The 20,033-nt window shown below is 59.0% G+C and overlaps 1 protein-coding gene and 1 long non-coding RNA gene across 3 annotated transcripts; both read right to left on the bottom strand.

The window, feature by feature from the left end:
- Nucleotides 1-251: 251 nt before the first annotated feature.
- LOC115286033 lies at nucleotides 252-8,002 on the bottom strand. Of its 2 annotated transcripts, XM_029932837.1 has the most exons (3): nucleotides 7,818-8,002; nucleotides 7,562-7,716; nucleotides 252-3,873 (listed from the first exon to the last, which is right to left on the bottom strand). In XM_029932837.1, exon 3 carries the CDS (start codon nucleotides 3,824-3,826, stop codon nucleotides 2,564-2,566), a length of 1,263 nt encoding a protein of 420 aa, XP_029788697.1. In that variant the 5' UTR covers nucleotides 3,827-3,873; nucleotides 7,562-7,716; nucleotides 7,818-8,002; the 3' UTR covers nucleotides 252-2,563. The 2 variants fall into 2 exon arrangements, with proteins under 2 accessions (XP_029788697.1, XP_029788696.1); XM_029932836.1 differs by lacking the exon at nucleotides 7,818-8,002 and having other exon boundaries at nucleotides 7,562-7,732.
- Nucleotides 8,003-16,395: 8,393 nt separating this feature from the next.
- LOC115274148 lies at nucleotides 16,396-17,537 on the bottom strand. Its single transcript, XR_003901114.1, has 2 exons — nucleotides 16,887-17,537; nucleotides 16,396-16,575 (listed from the first exon to the last, which is right to left on the bottom strand). It is a non-coding gene; the product is annotated as an uncharacterized LOC115274148 (long non-coding RNA).
- Nucleotides 17,538-20,033: the final 2,496 nt, after the last annotated feature.

The raw sequence follows: 20,033 nt of genomic DNA, 5'->3' as shown, positions 1-20,033 counted from the left end.
AGCAGGCCTGCAGAATGGTGCATGTGAGGGCTCCCGGGGGGCTTAGTCAGTTTAGCCCCTGACTCTAGGTTTTGGTTCAGGTTGCGATCTCATGGTTCATGGGATCAAGCCTGAGTCAGGCTGTGTGCTGATGGCATGGAGCCTGCTTGAGATTCTCTCTCCCTCTCTGCCCCTCCCCTGCTCACGCTCTCTTTCTTAACCCTCCCCCACTCTCTCCCTCGCTCTCAAAATAAATAAACCTAAAAACATGGTTCATATAAACCTTTTTCTTTATTGTGCTCACAAGTGTGTCATTTCATGACTCAAGTGTCACGTCCTTTTGAAGGGACAGGCCTTTGTCGTCTCTGTTTTGTCCATCTGTCGTCTCCACGCTGCACAGCGCCGCCGGGTAGGAATACACTGTTAGCACGCGGTTTACCCAAGGAGTAGGAGGGTCGTGTGTGTGTGTGTGGGCGCCTGTGCACACGGCTAGGCCTCAGCCGGCAGGCGCCCAGCACTGTCCCCCGGGATTTCTGTGCTGCAGCCAGCAGTCCAGGTCTCGAAAGGCCTGGCCTGTCACCTAGCTCCATGCAAGGCTCATGCGCCCACCAGCACAGCCAGGTTCGGGGCGACCCACAGCCACAGTGGGTACAGCCGCTGTGACCTGGAGAAGGCCGTTCAGTGCTCGTGGGGGCCTCCCGTGCACAGAGCGGGTAGGGACGGGCCTGTCGTGTCCTTGCCCCACACTGCACCTGCAGGGGCTGCTCCCGGGAGGCTCTCGGCCTGGGGCCCAGACTACACCCCCTGCTTCAGACATCGCAGAGACCTGAGGTCTCTTGAAGTCCATCACGGTGCTGGGACCCCTTGGAATGGATCCTGATGCCAAGCACTGCCCGGAAAAAAGTTCTGGCACCCAAAGCCACCCACTGGGCCCTGGGGTTCACAGGACCATCCCCTACTTGGCAGCTCCTCTTGTGGCCTGGGGTCCTGCTTTGTGCCTTTGCTTACACTGTCCTCTTGACCAGAACCCCTCCCTTTTCTGCTCCTCTCAAGAGGGACCGTCCCGGGAGTCCTGGCGTCAGGACAGAGGGAGCCGTCCAGCCTGTGCCCAGCTCACACGTGTTCAGTGTGCGGAGGTGACGGGGAGCCATGCTTCAACAGCAGATCTCAAGACCTGCTGTTCTTGCACAAGACAAGTTGAAATCGAGGATTTGGTTTGCTCACAAGGCCTGGAGGAAGTGCCCGCGTGCCTGCAGAGGCCACGTCCAGGCCGGGTGTGGGCAGAGGCAGGATCTGGGACTCCCGCCCTGCTTTGGGGGGGAGTGCTTTGGGTTCCTGACTAGGACCACATTGGTCAGTTCAAACCAAAAGAGTGGGGTTCGGTAAGATCCGTGGTGCAGGGTGGGGGCCTGATGTGAGGGGTGCCAAGAGGAGGCCCCGGGAGGCAGGCACACTGCTGACCGTGAGGGCTGCTAGGGTCAGATCGGGGGCTTCATTTGCTTGTCGTCTGGTGGCTGTAGTCTGGGGCCTGCGCTCGTGGGAGAGGCAAGGGGTGGCATCAGGCCCCCGGGTCACTGGTCACACAAGACAGATGTGAGGCTGCCAACCAGTGCAGCCCCTGGCCATGTGCAGAGGGCTCCCTAGGGGTGCCAGGAACACCCAGCGCCAGCTTCAAATCCGTCGGGAGCTCACCTGCCAGCTGCTCTTTTATAGACAGAGGAGCTGAGGCAGCACCCCGGGGCCACTCCTCACGTCCAAAGTCCTGCCCTGGGGCACCACTGGAGCGCAGGGCCTGCAGACCCTGCCTGGTGCTCACAGGGGTGCCGGTGTGAGGGGCAAAGCTCTCACTGCTGGGGCGGGCATGGGGCAGGCACCGGTGGGGACAGGGGGACACAAGGTGGACACAGGGCGGATGTGCGGCTTGGCCAGGACACTAGCTGTTGTGTCCCCACATCCAGAACCGGTTCACGTTTTTCACGTTCTTGTCTGCAGACGCCTCTCTATCATGTTGGGAAGAGCGTCTGTGGCAGTCCCTGAAGTCCGCCCTCAGCGGATGCGGACAGAGGACACGGCACCAGCAGGTGGCACTGCAGCCCCGGGTCCGACCGGTGTCCACGTGCAGAGGACGCAGGCCTGGTTTCCAGCCAAGGATGGCTGTGGCTGCCACACAGGCTCTCAGGGTGGACAGTGTGAGCAGTGTGTTTATCTGTGTCCAGCACCCTGGCGGTGAAGGATGGACGGCCCCAGGTCTTCACAATGGGCCGGGCCCTCCCCTACACTCCGTGTGGCAGCGTGAGGGGCAGGTGCCTGGAAGAGTGCTCGGGGCGGGGCCGCGGCGAGCCAGTCTGCTCCGTCCCGGCCCCTGGACACTAACCAGCTGTCCAGAGGAAGGCACCAAGCGTTTCCCCCGGAGGAGCAGGACACCTGGGGTCCCAAGGCACCCTGCCACGCTCCCCCGCCTCCTCTGCCTTCAGAGCGGCCATGGCGCCCTCGGGCTGGGCATGGGGCCCCTGTGCACCTCTTCGAGGCCTTGCCCGCATGGCCAGCTGAGGGGCAGCCGGATGGCCAACCCAAGGCACTGCCGTCACACGGCGCTAACCCTGCAGCCCTGGCGCGCCTTCAGCTGCAGGGCCACAAACTGGCAGAAGCACAGGCCCAGCTCAAGGTGGCCGTGGGCTCCGTGCACCTCCTCGCAGGCGGGGAAGTAGGCGTGGGCCACGCAGCAGGCGTAGCCGCAGGAGAACTGCAGCAGGGCCTCCCGGAACAGGGCCTCGGCCTCGGCCTCGCTCCCCGCGGCCTCCAGGAAGACCCGCCGGCAGTCGCCCAGCAGCACGTACACGAAGTGCAGCTTGTTCATGGACTCGCAGCCCATCAGCAGTGAGTGCGGCGCCAGCAGGAGGTTGGCCTCCCCCACGCGGAGCACCAGCTCCCGCATTTTCTTCTTAGAAAACCTCCTGAACCAGCACAGGCTGTTCACTCCCATGATGAAGAAGAGGGGGCAGAAAAATATGGTGGCGGAGATGAAGAAGAAGCGCTGAGCTGGCGAGTTTCCCAGGAAGCCCAAAATCAGGGGCATGGCGAGCAGCGCCAAGCCGACAAGAAACAGGAAGATGGCCAGCGTGACCCTGCAGCCCAGGTAGCGGAGGCAGGACCTGGGGGACCGCACCCCGTTCAGGATGCCCACGGCTTGCTTGTATACCTCGGGGTCCTCCAACACCCCCTTCAAGGGGTCGGGGAGGCCCAGGGTGCTGAAGGTGCCCACCTTCCACGAGGGCAGGCTGTCCCTGTTGACGCAGTTCAGGGTCAGGAGGCTCTTCCCGCTGTACAGGGAGGAGGCAGGGCGCCAGGCGGGCAGGGAGCGCTCCAGGCGGTGGTTGGGCATGAGCAGGAGCTGCATCAGTTTGCAGTAGAAGCGACTGTCTGCCGCCTCCAGGTACGTCAGGTGGCTGAGGTGCAGCGGGACCTGGCAGGGCCTCAGCAGGACCGGGATGACCGGCTTCCTCTCCAAGCAGGAGCCGAAGAGCGACAGGTCGGCCTCCAGGAGGCACCACCTGCTCTGCACAAAGTCCTGGCTCAGCACCAGCAGCACCTTCTGGCTCTGCTGGATGCACTCTGCCATGTTCTCCAGGACGTTCCTCCCGGGGGTGAAGTCCCGCTCGTGCAGGCAGATCCTCAGCCCCGCGAGGTCCGCTTCCAGGCGGCCGATGAGCCCGTGGGTCCACGTGGCGTCCACGCTGCTGTAGCTCACGAACAGGTGGAACTTCTCGCCGGGCCCCAGGGGGGAGATGGCCAGAGCCACACCTTCCTCCCCGGCGCCAGAATCCATGGGTGCCACCTGGGACTCCATCCCTGCGAATCTGCCTCTGGTCTCAGGAGAAGATAACCGCCCTCAGGCTGCAAAAGATCAAGACACACAGGCTGACTCTGCGGACGGACAACAGCATATTATCTATGAAGATGGAAGTGAAACCAGCAACCACCTCGGGAAGCCACAAGCCACCCCAGCAGCAGCCGGCCCGAACCTGCAGGGAGGTGGTCAGTGACGGCCAGCTCTCCTCCTTCCCACCCCCCACTCCCAACGCGGGGCCCTCCAGAGAAAGCAGTACCCTCCCCTTCCCGATCGCAAGGACAGCCCAGCTCTAGCTCTCAGCCCCGGCCTCCAGCCTCAGGGGCACCTGAGCCCCCTTTCCACCGTGGAGTCTCCTCCCCTGCCTGCCTTTGGGTCTCTGCCACACCGAGGGTTGTGGGAGCCCCCGATACGGTGCCCTCTGAGGATTCAGCCTTGCCATTCTCATCTGGCTCCACCAGACATCGGCTTGAAAGGGGCGGGGCCCACAGTAACCGCAACTTCTTTCTCTTCAGCTGTGGCTCACGTGGTCCCTTGTCCTGAATGTTTATGTCCCCAAAATTTGTCTGTCCAAGTCCTAATCCTCAGATGTTGGGAGTGATTAGGGCATGAGGGTGCAGCCCATGAACGGGGCTAGCGCTCTTATACGGAGACCCCAGACAGCACCTCGCCCCTTCCACCAGTGAGGGTGCTGTGAGGAGGTGCACCAGCGCCCAGCTCCCAGAATGCCAGTCTGAGGACTGTCAGAAGTGACTGTCTCTTGTTTAAGCCCCCAGACTGTCGTGTTGTGTTCTGGAGCCCGAGCAGACTAAGATGGGTCCTCTATCATGTTTGCTCTAGAAAGGGCAGCTACACTTTCTGGAAAGCACTAGAACTTTCTCTGTGCCGCTTGAGATGCTCACATTGAGATCCGGATGCTCAAACTCAGTGAGCGGAGCTTAAACTGCGGCCACCAGAGGTCTGTCTGCTAGCTTCTAAGGAGGCTCACAGAGCACTCACTGCCGAGACCCTCTCATGTGCCCCCGATCAGCTGTGGCGGCTCTGCCCACGGGAGTCCTGCACACCCCGTGTGGCAGCTGGTCAGTGGCTGTGCTGCCACTCTGCTGAGACCCCTCCCCTCTCGGGTGACCAGGGGCAGGAGAGCCCAGAGGAGAACCAGTGAGCAGCTCTGGGAAACGAAGGTGGAAGCCTGGCTGCCCACTCCCTGCTTCCATGGGAACCCCCGCCCCTACCTGCCTTGCTTCCACGGGGACCCCCGCCCCTACCTGCCCTGCTTCCACGGGGACCCCCGCCCCTACCTGCCCTGCTTCCACGGGGACCCCCGCCCCTACCTGCCCTGCCTGCTGGCTGGGAGGAAGGCACCCGCACAGTTTTGACCAGGAAGGAGCTCCCCCCATAGCACGGCCAGCACAGCATGGCTGGAGCCTCTGTAAGAGGCCATCATGTCCACCTTTCCTGCCCAGCAAGCCCTCCTGCCCGGGCACCATCCCCAGACCACACCTCTTCTTCCAGGCAGCACAGCTGAAAATCAGGTGGGCGAGGTTCTGGGGGACACATCTGAGCGCCTGGTCGCATGGGGCGCCCCCTCCAGGGAGGGTGGGCTGCCCTGCCCCTCCCACCAGCAGCCTGCAAGCGGTAAGGGCGCGCACGTGTCCAGGATGCACCTGCACCGGCTCCATGCTGCCCCGGCAGGCACACTGGAGTCACCTCATGGTGAAATGTTATGACTCAGACACTGTTCTGGGCACAGAGGATCTGAACCTGGCAGGCTGTCTGCTCTCTGACCACCCACTCCTCACTGCAGTCCTCAGGAGGCCTGGGAGGGAGCGGGAGCCTCCTCCAGCGACATCCCCAGACACAAGTTTGCAGCCAACACTTTCTAGAGGCATCTCTGCTAAAGCACCAGGAGCGAGAGACCGAAAAAAGGAAGCAGATTGAGGAAGGCCCCTTGTGCAGAATGGGGGTGGGGGTGGACAGGGAGAAGAGGCATAGCACCGCCCCTTCTGAGAAACCCAGCTGGACCTCACAGGTCTGGAAGTCAGGGGCAAGATGGTCAGGAAGTACTTGAAATCTGTCTGATGGCGACGCTGGGCCCTTACAAGGCTGCTCTGCCGGACCCTGCGGCTGGAAGGAGTGACGGGGAGGACTGGGTGATTGGTGCCTCCTGGTCGGGTTCCCAGAGCAGGTCTGGCCAGGGTCAGCTGTGGGGGTGCGTCCTCGGAGGGAAGTTCCCAGCTGCTGGGTGACCCTCCCCAAACAGCCCCGCAGGGCCCAGGTGACTCCCCCTCTTCCTGCCCTCTCAAGCTGAGGGGGGAGGCAGCCTGGGAGCCAGCTGCACCCCCCACCCACCCACACTTTGCAACCAGCCCGCTTATCAGTTCTATTCAGCAGCCCAAGGTAAAGCCATCCATGTCCCTGGAGCCCTGCCCCCTCTCAGACCTCCTCCCATCTGGGCGGACGGTGTCTCCAAAGACTCCCCTCGGATCTGAGCCATCATGTCCGATCACTTAGGAAAAGAGCGATTCTAAATCCTCCCTGATGAAGACGCTCAAATCTGTAAGTGGCTGTTTTATTCCTGTGAAGGCAGCAACGCCCAGGGCGGATGAAGCAGCTCGGTGCGACGCCAGTGAGGCCGGCTCCATGGCCTCGGGGACCCGCGACGTGTCACTGCTGACTTGAAGCACAACCCAGTAACCACTCTGAGAGGCCTGGGGAGAGGGGTCTGCCTTTTGAGGACAGACTCCCACAGAAAACCCAGATGCCCAGACGACGGGGTTGTGCCTGAAATAATGCGACTGCAGGTCATGCACATCCAGTGATCTCACCTTTTGGAGGATTTTTCCCAACAAGTCCTTTGAAGGGCTCACCTCTCCCCGCACGTCCTGCCCCCTTCCCCCCTAGTTGGAGGGGCACTCATCCCTCACTAACACCCAGTCTTCAAAAGCAAGGGTGGCCTGGGGTGCCTGCCCCCCAATGAGAAGAGTGGTCAGAAGCCTCTGGCCTCCCTGCTTGGGGTTTCCTCATGTGAGCACCAGGGGCTAAGGGGGCCAGGGGTGGTTTCCACTTGCAGGACCAGGGAAGGAAGGGGCGGAGGGAGGGAGGGGGAAGGAAGGGGCGGAGGCAGGGAGGGAGGGAAGCTAGCCAGGCTGGGAACACCAAGGCAGGAAGTGGATCCAGGGAAAGCGGGAGAGATGCCACTGGTCTTTGCTCCAGGCTCCTGTGCCCGCGAGTGGGCGGCTGGGGCATGCCTCCCAGGCTCTCAGGGCAAAGTCAAAGGCTGAGGTTGGTCCTCCTGGAAGGGCTGTGCGGAGGGGGCACTCAGGCAGGAGGGTGTGCTAACTGGAGCCTTCTCCTCTGAGCTGCACTCCTGGGGTCCCGACTGTAGCACTTGGGGACCACCCCTTCCTCCCCGCACGGTCATGGATCCCCCCATATTATTGCCCCACTTTCTGCAGGCGCACTTCCGCAGGTCTGAGAGGGTGAGGTGGTCCCTGGACCCAGAGCTCATTTCCGCGAAGAAAGAGGGTCACGGCAGAATAGTTAACACCCTGCCCCCCAACACACAGACACCGGCCGCTGGGGGACCCTGCTGAGCCCAGGCCCAGCTCCATCGGACCGACTGTGGGACTCCAAACCCAAGCCTGGGGGGTTGGAGGAGTGGGGGATGGGGGGCTCAAACGCTGACCCTCTCTCATCCCCCCACTTTCCTTGTGAACTCTGCTTCCCTCTCCTTACCGGTTCAGCGCCATTGCACGGGGGTTCCCCGCGGATCCCTGGGTCTCAGAGCATCGTGGCCCCGGGACCCCTCGCCTTTCAGGGTTCCAGTCTGGGGCTGGGCTGGTCTGAGAGGTCAGCTCCTGCCTTGGACTGAGCTCTGCAAAGTCCTGCTCCTGAGGGGGAGGGAATCCCAGTGTCACCCCGCCCCGCCTTCCACCCTCGTCCCGCCCCCCTCGCCCGCTCCGCTCAGGCTGAGTCAACAGGCCTCCAGCACCAAAAAACGGGGTCTGGACTTTCGAGAGGGAATCTGGGAGGCGCGGGGGCAGGAGCCGCAGGGTCGGTGCAGCCCAGCTCGGCTCTTCCAGGGGGTGAGAACCTACGCTGCTTCTCCAGGGGAGGTGACCGTCCCTCCCCTTCCGGGGCTAGTTTCAGCATGGTCAGCAGACCAGGGTCAAGGCCACTCACTGAGTGCAGACCCTAGGGGGAGGGCAGGGCAGGGGCGGCCCCCACGCCCCCTCCCCATCACCACTCAAGGGCCCTCTGGGCAGTGGGCAGTGGCCCTTGGGGCCTTGTCAGTGACTCAGGCAACATTTCACTCATAACAAAGCTCCCAACAACTCAGGGCAGGGGAGCGCCCCCCTTCCTGGACCCCACTCAGTTCAGCACCCCCTCTGCCTCCCCCGGACCCCGGGGACTCTGTGGGGGTGCTGCCTAGGCTCCGGCTTCCTGACTCTCCTGACTCGGCACTCTGGGAGGTCCCCCCTCTCTGGGTCGACCTCACTCCTCACTTCTCAGTGTGCTCATTGCTCAACTGCAGCAGAGTACCGCCTTCCTCCCTCCCCCTCTCTGCCCCAGTTCCGGTTTACTGATTCTCAAAGCTCTGTTCGGAAGACTGGCAGCCCCCAGAAGGGGGGGAAAGGAATGAGAGCAGAGAGAGGGAGGGGGAGAGGGGGACATCTGCCTCCAGGGGCAGCCACAGGCAGGGTCATCCCTCCCACTGGCAGGGACGGGTCCAGGCCCTGTCATCCTGGGCCTGTGCTGGTGGCTGCAGAGGAGAGCAGAGGGACAAGAGAACCCCGTGCTGGAGGAAGGTGGCAGGAAGGCAGGTGTGCCGCTGAGAAGGTGGTCGTTAGGCTGCTGGCCCGGGTCCAGGTGGTGACGTCACCCCCGCTCCCCAGGCTGACATGGCAGACGCTCTCAGGGCCCTCTGCTTAGCACTGACCTCCATGCCTGTCCCTGCAGCCAGACCTGGCTCCTGAGTCCTCAGCACCTCCAAGGGCAAGCTGTCAGCCCTAGGTGACCCCTGAGCCCAGTCTGCCGGGAGAGCTTAGTCTGCACACGGCTGCATCCTGGCATCCCGGTCACCTAGGGCCCCCCAGCCTCGTGTTAGTGGGGACAGTCTGGAAAGCAAGTCTGTGCTCCCAACACTTGAGACCAGAATGTGCAGGGCTTGGACGTGTTATACCCAGATTTTAATATCGCCCCCAAAAACCAGAGACTACCAGGGAGACAGAGTCACGCATGCAAAAGCAAAGGGTGGTTTTATTACAGCCTAAGCTCGGGCTCACAGACTTTACCGGCACACTGGATTCATGCCGAGAGCCCCTAACACTCGGGGTAGGGTTTTTATGAGTTTTGGGAAGCGGGAGTTACAGGAAATTGTGACACAGGTACAGGGGTCCAATCATTACTATACGACACCATTGACAGCAGGTTTAACCATTCATTGATACTTTTGGTGGGAGCCAATCACAACATTTAGAGTACTGACCAATCACAAAGTGGGCCCAGGACCCTCACGTAGGGCGTGACTAGCCTTCTAGGCCGCCCTTAGAAATGGTAAGGGTGTTAGCTGGCCTTTCCTGATTGGGTGTTACAAGGGTGGTCCCTCCTTCCTTGGGCAGTGTGTGCCCTTCTATTGTCTAATGATTCTGAGAAGCCGACACCTAGGCCTCCAAGGTCAGAGGGGAAGCTCGATTCAGACCTGTATCCTTACAGACGCAGAGGTGGGGCTCTGTCCGCACCTGGACCCTGCACTTGGCATCACACCATTTCCCAGCCTGTCACTGTCGAGCATGTGGAGCGTCTGAGGTGGGGCTGGATCAATCAAGGAAGAACCAAAATTTTAAGGCTCCATGTGGCCCGAGCTCTGCCGCTTACTATCCATGTGGCCCTCGGACAGACCCTTAAGCCCCTGCAATGTCAGACGGCTCACCCGTAAAGGGCAGACACTGCTTCTCTGAGGTCAAAGACGGGGCTCTGGCCATGCAAGGCTGCAGGGAGCTTTATTTGACCCAAAATGCCTGGGAGTTTTGTTGTTGTTGTTGTTTTAATGTTTTTTATTTATTTTTGAGAGACAGAGAGAGATAGCACAAGCAGGGGTGGGTCAGAAAGAGAGGGAGACACAGGATCAGAAGCAGGCTCCAGGCTCTGAGCTAGCTGTCAGCACAGAGCCCGACACGGGGCTCGAACCCACGGACCATGAGATCATGACCTGAGCTGAAGCCGGAAGCTGGACGCTTAACCGACTGAGCCCCCCAGGCGCCCCTTGTTGTTTTTAACTGTGTTGTCCACACTTTAAACCAGGAAGTTGGCTGACAGATGAGGGTTTCTAGCTTCTCTGCTGCTCTTGGACATTTTGGAAGGCAGGGTCCTCCCTCCTCAGATGTGGTCCTTCACACAAAGGCACCCCGACAGTCTGGAGCCTCTCCTGGTGGCACAGGAGCACACACGTCTCCGGGGAGCAGGGAGCCGAAACCCCAGTGGAGCGCGGCTGCCTGGCTGCAGCGGCCCACGTGCGCGTGCCATCTCAGTGGCCGAGAGCAGCTTCCGGGCCCCGCAAGGTCAGAAGACAGGACACCAAGCCGGCCAAGGGCGGTGCCAGCACGGGGGCTGCCGCAGGAGGTGTCTCCAGAGGGCTGGACGGGACAGAGAAGCCCCGCGGCCACACAAGCCCGGGTTCGGGCTCCAGGTCACCCGCAGCTGGAGGTTTAGTCTCCCGCGGAGCTACACAGAGGCTTGGGTTTTCATTTGCTGTGTGGCTCAGCCAGCGCGTGGTCCTGGGGTCTCCCACAGCTGTCGTGAAGTCTCTTCTAGAAGACTGTGGCTCTCAAACCAAACTGCACAGATGCCCACGCTGAAGCCACACGACATGAACGCCATGGTTCCAGACACAAGAGGAGAGGGTCTCCCTGAGCAAGATGCAGCAAAGCAACAAACTCAACCACGGTCAGAAAGTAGAACTCGGGCTTCTTCGTGGCATCTGGGAGGCGGCGGGCTGCTCCAGGATGAACCGAACCTCTGTTTCCCAGCTCCCGGCTTCCAGAAACAGCAAACACGAACTCCATACCTTTTATGAGGAGCCTGTGGCCACGGAAGTTGCTGCCGATGCTCTGGGTGAAGAATCACGTGGTTCGAATCAGTGGTGCCCACCACTAATGACGCTCCCCCCGGAGCAGGGTGCCTTGACCTATGGCCACATCCACCTGCTGCTGAGTGAGGGGCTTTCCCGCTCTGGAGCGAGGGGGACAGGGGTCCGTTTGGGGCTGCTCTGTGGCGCCGGTGCCAGTTCCGCACGTGGTCCTCATGGTTCCCGGACTCACTGACACTACTGTGCCTTGTCGCCTGGGGCCCCAAAGAGTGAGCAGAATCTGCAGACTTTCCACTCTCTCTGAAGAAGAGTGTCTGCCAGCACATTGTGAGAAAGTCACTAAACAGAGAAAGTAAGAAATCTAGAATCAAAGCGCCCAAGATCCAGTGTCTTGTTCCTCCGCGAGTCCTCCAGCACGGACATCGGCACAGTCCCCGAAGACAGCGCGCTAAGAAGGAAGAGGCTGCAGAATGTGCGCAATGTTTGGCCAACAGAGTGATGGAGGCCAAAGAAAAACGCCAGGAACAGAAGGGCAAGAGACAGACAGCTTCACCTTGAGGTCTGAGTCCAGTTAAAAATCAGGATTTTCAGAGCGCCTAGGTGGCTCAGTCAATTGAGTGTCCAGCTCTTGATTTTGGCTCAGATCATGATCTCAGGATTGTGGGATCAAGGCCCGCATTGGGCCCTGTGCTGCGTGGGATTCTCTCCTTTCTCTCTCTCGCTCTCTCGCTTTCTCTGTCTCAAATAAAAACGTTTTTAAAATGAGATTTTCTGGGGTGCCTTGGTGGCTCAGTCAGTTGAACAATGTCCAACTTCAGCTCGGGTCATGATCTCACAGTTTGTGTATTCAGGCCCTGCATTGGGTTCTGTGCTGACAGCTCAGAGCCTGGAGCCTGCTTTGAATTCTGTGTCTCCCACTTCCTCTGCCCCTCTCACTCTCTGTCTCTCTCTCTCTCAAAAATGAATAAACATTTAAAAAATAAAAATAAAAATGAGATTCTCTGAGAGTAATAAATCAAAAAAAGAAAAAGAAAAAAGATAATGGAGTTAGAGATATTAAAAATAAAATGTGTGTTTAAATTTTTCAGAGGGGCACTAGGGTGGTTCAGTTGGCTAAGCATCCAAAACTTGATTTTGGCTCAGGTCATGATCTCAGTTTGTGGGATGGAGCCCCCTGTCAGGCTCCACGCTGTCAGACTGGGGTTTTCTCTCTCCCTCTCTCTGCCCCTCCCCTCCAGGGTTCTCTCTCTCTCAAAATAAATAAATATTAAAATTTTTTTCAGAAATAAAAGAACTGAAACTACAAAACAGCATTAAAATGCATTAAAAGTAAATAGGGAAATTTGAAAAGAATAAAATAGAACTTTTAGAAAGAAAGAAAATATATTTATTGAAAATTAAATACTCAAACAGTTAAATAGCATTAAACACAGCTGAAGGAACAGTTTGGGATGTGGAAAAAATAGCTAAAACAATGATCCAGAACATGTGCAGACAGAGATAAAAGACACAAAGCCGGGGGGGGGGGGGAGGTTGGGAGACCAAGAGATAGAATGAGGCTGGACATCATTTTAATTGGAGTTTCAGGTGGAAAATAGGGGACTGGCCATATCTGAAAAGGCAGCAGATAATAACTTCTCAGAACTGATGAAAAAAAGTTGGTCTGTCTTTTCAGAAAACGGAGTATATCCCAAACAGAAATAAACAATAGAAACTGTGTTCAACTTCCAAACTCCTGGTGGAGAAATAATTTCTTTTTCAAAAGAATATCTAAAGAGAATCAGAGAAGGAGAAAAAAAGAAGCAAAGATAAAGTGGGGCACTAAAGAGCACAAACACAATCGCACAATGAAGTCTATGAGCAACTATATTACATATAAAAATACACTTAGTGTATCAGTGGAAAGATAGACATTTCTAGCAGGCTAACAAGTAAAATCCAGCTCTGTGCTGTTTAAAAAGAGCCATTTTAGGGGCACCAGGGTGGCTCAGTTGGGTAAGCGGCCGACTTTGGCTCAGGTCATGATCTCACAGTACGTGGGTTCGAGCCCCACATCAGGCTCTGTGCTGACAGTTCAGAGCCTGGATCCTGCTTCAGATTCTGTGTCTCCCTCTCTCTCTCTGCCCCTCCCCTGCTAACTCTCTGTCTCTCAAAATAAAATAAAGACATAAAAAATTTTAAAAATAAAATAAAAATAAAAAGAGCCATTTTAAACATGAAGACGAACAGTTGAAAGTAAGATGATGGGAAAAACATACTTAGTAAATGCTGTTATTGGAAAAGGAGCTAGTGTAGCTGCGTGAATATTAGACAGTTTAAACATCGGCACTTAATTTTTTTGATATTTATTTTTGAGAGAGAGTGGGTGAGGGAGGGGCAGAGAGAAAGGGAGACAGAGAATCCTAAATAGCCCACTTGGAGCTCAAATCCATGAACCGTGAGATTATGACCTGAGCCAAAAGAGTCGGACGCCCAACAGACTGAGCCACCCAGCCACCATCAGCACTTTATTAGAGACAATACAAACCAGTTCTTAGTGATTAAGAGTCAACTCACCAGGATTATATAATAATTCTAAACTTGTAAGCACTTAATAACACGGTGTCAAAATTGACAAAGTAAAACTGAGCAAAATTAAAAGAAGAAATTGACACTTCATTTTCAGAATGGGGCTTGAAAGATGCTTTTCTCTCAGCAGCTGACAGACATGTCTGTGAATGCATCTATGTGGTGAGGGGGCATGTGTGTATGTGCGTGTTTATGGTGTGCATGTGTGCTCCTGATGCATGTATACTGTATATGAACATGGCAAGTTTGGGGAGGTGAGTTTTGGAAGCTGGAATAGGGCTAGGCACTGGAGCCCCGTGGTCCTAGCAGAGGCTCAGCCTACGGGGCTTCCCAACCTTGTCCTGGACAGTAAGCTCTGCAAGCAGAGGGAAGGACTTGTCCTGGCCTGGGTAGGCGGGGCACCTCTGCCCCTAACTAGGATGAAAAGGTGTCTGGGTTGTCACTGCTGAGCCTAGATTCCCACACAGCTGCCTTGAGGGGCCCAGGCCCTGGAGGGATGTGACATCTCACAGATCCAGCCAGAGGTCCTCAGTGAGGGTGCGGTGGGAAGGTGGCACAGGGACTCCAGGAAGCCTCTTCTGGGGTTTGGGTCCTCCAACCTCAGTTTTGGGGCCGACAAATGGCTCTCAAGTATATCTACCATGCGCTGGAGCCTGGGAAGCCACAGGGGCAGGGGGGCGGGGGACTCTTAGGACACCAGGCCCTGGTGGGCAGCTGTGGGGGCACACACTCTTCGCTGTGACTCAGGATGAGGAGCCTCTCAGCTGCCTTCCCAGCTCGTGGAAACTACCCCTTCCCCGTTTGTGCCCTCTTCCTCCGACTTGAAAGCCAGCGATGGCAGGCAGGGTCCCCCTCATGCTGTCATCTCCAGTTAGGTCTTCTGCTTGTAAGAACCTTGTGAGTAGATAGCCCAGGCCAGCGAGGGCACTGAGGTCCCCAGGCTCCTTAGGGCCTGGGTGGGGGAGATGACATTCGGTCACCCCCCGGCGGTGCCCTGGAGCAGGAGGGTGACAAGGCAGCCCCGCCTCACTGTGACTCCAGCCCTTGATGTCCCTCTGCAGGTGGCGCCTGTTGAGGGTTTGACACACAGCCTGGAGTCTGGACACCAGGTGTGGGTGGAGGTCGGGGAGCAGCAACAGGAGATCCGCCTGACAGTGGGTCATCAGGTGGGGCACGGAGCAGCGACTCCTGGGCTGAGCCGGCGCGGTTGCAGCAGGTGCCTGATGACCAGTCCAGGAGCCACCTGCAGAGCCCACCCTGGGGACACAGGTCTCATCATGCCCAGCCTCCCCAATCTGGTGCCCCTCATCTTCCTCCCCGAACACCAGGAGCAGGTGACAGGCCTGTCCCCAGGACACCGGTTCTCCCCCTCATCCTCCTGCTCCACAGCAGGATCCTCTGTTGTTCCCGCCAGTCCTGCTGCGCCACCTCCATGGCCCCACCATGACACCCACCAGAGCCTCTGCACCCAGACCTTCGAGACTCTCAGGGTCCCAGGGATGGGGGGCATCTGACTGTCCACCCGGGGGCAGAGACCTGGGGGAGATGGGCAGGGTCCCTCTCACCCCACCGTCCGGCTGGAGGCCAGTCCTCCTGTGCAGCCCCTCACCTCCCGGGGGAGGGTCTGCAGGGGACGTCCTGGGACACCCACACAACATTCCAGGCCCACCATCCCCAGGCCCCGCAGCCTCAGCCAGTGTGGCCAGCCCAGCCCCTGGTGCCAGCGGCCCGGCAGCGGGCCGGCTGAAGGCCCTGTTTCCCTGCCCCTCCTCTCTCCCCTCTCATGCCCGTTCCCCTCTCTGGTCCCCAGCACCTGAGGCTCCGGAACTCTATGTGCGTTTCCTCCTGAAAGGCCCCAGAAGGCCTCTGGCGATCCCAGCAGGGTGGCTGGCCAGGGCCTCGCCACGCCCCACACTCACGTCTGAACCCAGAGGAAAAGCTCACATCTGCTCTTTCTAAAGGGAGAACAATGGCTCACACAGGGGACAAACATCCTGCCACAGAGCTGGCTGAGCAGTGTCGTGGCCTAGCTGCCGGGGACAGTAAGAAACTCTGTGTCCGTGTTACTTGGTCTCGCGCTCCCAGCTGCACTGTAGGGCTCCTGACGCGGCTGTATGGGCCCGGTAGTAATTCGATAATTTAGGGCAGACACCGGATGATCCTTTCTTCTCCTGCTTGCTCCCTGAAAAGAGTCTGCAACCAGGTGGAGCTTAGAGCCTGCCCCCTGGGCTGGGACTGGAGAGGCCAGTGCTGAAGGCAGCCCCTGGACTCAGGCGGGATGGAGAGGCCAAGCAGGGACCACGTCTCCTTGCCCAGATTGTCCCCAAGCCCAGGATGGACAGGCGTTGAGCTTGGGTCCAAATGCATCTTTCCAAGTCTGTCTGTCCAGGTACAGGGGGGCATATAGGACACTCAGTTGCCCTGCTTGGCCAGGCCGGCAGCTGGACACTCAGGTGGGGAGCAGGGGTCAGGTGCCCCCACGCACAGCAGCTCAGGACCTAGCACCTCAGCAGAGCAAGGCTGGCCCTGAGGGTCACTTTCTGGCGGGCAGGGGACCTGCACCCAGTCCAGGACATCATGCCCTCTTGGAGGGTGTCCCCTACGCCTGCTGAGAGCCAGAGCCATGCTGTGCCCACCTGTCTCCGGGGCTGCGTGGACCTGCCGGCTCAGGGTGCGGTGAGGCCGCGTCCTCACAAGCAAGCTGGGACCGCAGTCGCCCGAGGCTGGCTGCTGTCCACAGCAGGAGGGCCTGGCCTTGCCCTGCCTCAGAGGAAATCCTTTAATAAACAAAGTTACCTGTACCCAAGGCACGTGGAGGTGGCGAGGGAGCCCGTGTCTCTGGGCCAGGCTGCCTGCGTCCATCCGTCTGGCTTCACCAACCTGACAGAGTTTGTAAAATTATTAATATAACAAGTTTGTTGCCAAATATCTTTTAATATATGTGTAACACAGTTGGCTCTTGCCCAAGCAAACACATGGCTGTCACAGGCTGTCCACACGGGCAGTAGGGGCTGCATCTTCAGGACACCAGGTGGCGATGGAGTGACCAGTGCAGGTAGGGAAACTTGAGAAGACCACCCTCCACAGGCAGGACCTGTTGGTCAGGGGTCACTGCACCTATGGCCCCTCCCAGCAGGGTCTGGTTCTCCCCGAACAGCAGGAAGGGCTCAGGGCTTGGGGGAAACAGTAGAGAGCCCTCAGCCTGGCACTTCAGGGGGCCATCGTGGGGAGGAGGGGCCTGACCTGAGGCCCCAGGAGCCCCTGAGCCTCCCCCCACCATTTGAAGTCAGGACTTGGTGGCCGAATGCTGCGCTCTGAACAGTGTCCCCCAGGAGTCCAGGCGCTGAGGTTGTGCACCTGTGCCTGGCAGGATGGGCCAGGCCTCCTTCACAAAACCCTCCTTACCACCTGGCTGGAGCTGAGGGCAGTCATCTCCATGGAAGAAAGGGCTTCTTGGTGCCAGAGTTCAATAGAAGTCAGGGTCAGAAGCACGGTGAGAAGGAACCAGGGATGGGCAGGTAGCTGCCATGCCCCCCTGAAGGGACACCAGACTCCAGAGGGAACAAAAGAAGGGGACATTCCCCCCACCACACCCATGATGGCCAGTCGGCCAGCCACCGGCCCATTGGCGGCCACAGCACAGGGGGAAGGCGCTGCGGTGCACCTGGGGGGCAGGTCAGAGCAGCTCCGGGTCATGCTGCCTCTGAGACATGGGGTGGGGGTGTCCCGGGATGGGGTGTCTCAGGTTCCAGCCCCGCCCTGATTCCGGGCACCGAGCATCCTTGGAGCTCATCGGTGGGCTGTGCTTCCTACCACCCACAGGCTCCCAGGGGTCTGGGCGGAGAACAGGTGCCCCAAGCTCAGCATGTTCTGAGCACCCAGGACCCTTAACACATTCACTCATCAACGATGGTTGCTGAGCACCTTCTGGCTCCACGTTGAGGAGCACTGGCGAGCATGGGGACATCCACTCTGGGAGGGAGACAGAGAAAAGTGAGAGACCATCCTACAAGTAGTCCTAAGGGCTGAACACAGGGGATGTGATCAGGGGAGCCCTCCCTGGGAAAGGGACATGGGGCAGATGGGGCTAGAGGGGCCCAGGTGAGCCTGGGTTCCAGGTGACAGCCAGGCACGAGACACATGGGCAGTCTTGCTCCCTTGGGGAGCTGCCACAGCTGGCGGGGACCCAGGGAGCTGGGAACCCAAGAGCCACAGTCCCCTTGGAGCCCCTTACAGGAGGCAAGGGTGATAGTCAGCACTTGGGACGCCTTTGTCTGGTCAGCCTGAAGTTCGCTGGCGGTGGTGTGCCCCATGGTCCCAGATTTAGAGGCGCCTACGGTCAAGGGGCCCCTCCTGATCCAGTTTCTGGATCCACTGTCACGAGGTGGAGTCTGTGTCTGGGGACCACCTCCTGGGACCCTGTACTGGGGCCATCACCCTGGTCTGAGGAACGGGCCAGGCAGAGAGGGCTGTAGCGTGGGTCCGAGTGCGGGGAGACTTCCCAGTGACTTGAACCTGTGTTCTGTGATGCTCGGGTGAAGGAAAGATGGAGAGAAGGGAAGAGCCCTGCCTGAAGCTAGTGAACGAGGGGAAACGGAAGCTGCAAGAGGAACGCCATCCCAGGCGCCAGGCCCAGGACGCAGGCTCCACTCTGCAGGGCCTCTCAAAAGCTCTCCTGCCCCCACCCCTGCTCAGGGGGAGAAGGAGCAGACAGGGGATGGCCTGCCTGTCCTCATTCCCAGGAGGCCAACCAGGAGTGGGCGGCAGGGTTCCCCTGGGCCACATCAGCCTAATGGACACCATCTGTCCCACAGGCCCAAGCACTGGGGACCAAGACAAACAGGAGCGAATTCAGGGAATACGAGAGAGGCATCCAATCGCCCTGATACAGAGCAAGGGCTCCAGGAGCCTTCCCGGGAAGTTCAAGTGGGAGCAGTGTGCCCACAGCTACGGCCTCTAGCTGAGAAGCATGCCAGGCCAAGAGGCACAGACCAGGCTGTTCCTGGCCTCACCTCCCTCGGCACCTGCCCTGGCCCCCCTGCTGACACAGCCACTGGCAAATGACTCGAGGAACCAGGGGTTTCTGCTCCACTGGCCAGCCAAGCTAGCCCAGCAGGTACAGACCTCTCCATAAAGGCCGGTGGGCTCCAGGGTCTGGGAAGAGCTGCCATGCACCTCAGCACACAAGCCCCCCCTGGATCCCAGCATCCTTCCTGGGTCCATGAAGGGAGAGCGGCTGGTTCTCATCAGGAAGATGGTGACCGTCCCTGACTACAGTTAGCTGTTCCGAGCAGTCTGAGAGGGTAATAGAGCAAGGCCAGGATCTGGAGCCTGCCCAGGAGGACGCTGGAGCCTGAGTCCAGCAAGACTGGTGGGGGAAGTGGCTGGGGTGGGGGCACAGCTCGGGCTTGAGAGGCTGCAGGGAGATGAGCAGCAGGGGAGAGCAGGCAGGGGCTCCTCGGAGCAGGGGACAGGGTGGGCAGGGATTTGGGACTGAGGGAAACTTCATTCTTTCTGCTAGCAGAGGCTTCTGTCTCCTGGGCTGGGGGGGTCAGCACTTATGCAAAAGCTTCTTGAGCAGCTGCTGTCAGAAGGTCCAGGAAATTTCAAGCAGCTGGAAGTTGAGGTCCCTGGGCCCCACCCAGCACTGCCTGCTTGCCTGGTCCTGGGTGGATATACTGGTGACAAGTGGCCACTGGACTTCCAACATCTGTCTGAGGTCTCACTCACGCCTTGTGCTCTGTACCAATAACTCAGTCCCTGGACAGTGTTGCCTGACCTCCCAGAGCCCCTGAAGACTGACTCCCAACCTAAATCCCAGGGCAGGGAACCCCTTGTGCAGCCTGGGGCTGGGGTGCAGCCTGGGGCTGGGGGCCTGGGAGATGCAGCCTGGGAGTGGGGAGCTGGGGGGTGCAGCCTGGGACTGGGGGGTGCAGCCTGGGGTTGGGGGCCAGGGGGGGTGCAGCCGGGGGGGGGGGGGCTGGGGGGTGCAGCCTGGGGCTGGTGGGGCAAGGGCTGGGGCTAAAGCTCCAGAGGGTTGTTCTTCTCTAGAGCCCTTTCCTGGCTCCTCAAGGTCCAGGGTCAAGTCTATTCCTCCCAGGGCTGCATTCCAGGGCCTGGCCATACCTGGCAGAATCTTCACAGGTGTTTGTTCACTGATGAATGAGTGAACGGAGTGTTTTCACATCACACACTGTGCACTTGCAAGAAGAGCTCAGCTGTTCCAGGTGGAGAAGAGACTTCCAAGGAACATTAGTGCCAACAGCGGGTGCTGCCCCTCCACTCCCCGCCGCCAACCCGTCCCTGACTCTGTTGCCCTCACCCCAGCGGGCAGAGATGGGTGGCCAAGGGGATAGGAGCTGAGCCCCAAGGGCATTCCTGTCCCTGAGCCGCCAGCTGGCCCTCCCATTGGGCAGAGCCTACGGGGTTCTGTTCTTCACACCCACCGCCTCCAGGTCCCATCCAGGGCGACTGAGGTGGGGGGGGGTCTTGGTGGCATCTGGTGGGTCTGACCGGCTGCTTAGTGAATCCTACGAGCGTCACCTGGTAGCC

This window comes from Suricata suricatta, chromosome 2 (assembly GCF_006229205.1).
Source record: "Suricata suricatta isolate VVHF042 chromosome 2, meerkat_22Aug2017_6uvM2_HiC, whole genome shotgun sequence".
Classification (NCBI taxonomy): domain Eukaryota; kingdom Metazoa; phylum Chordata; class Mammalia; order Carnivora; family Herpestidae; genus Suricata; species Suricata suricatta.
This window is presented reverse-complemented; position numbering and strand designations above follow the sequence as displayed.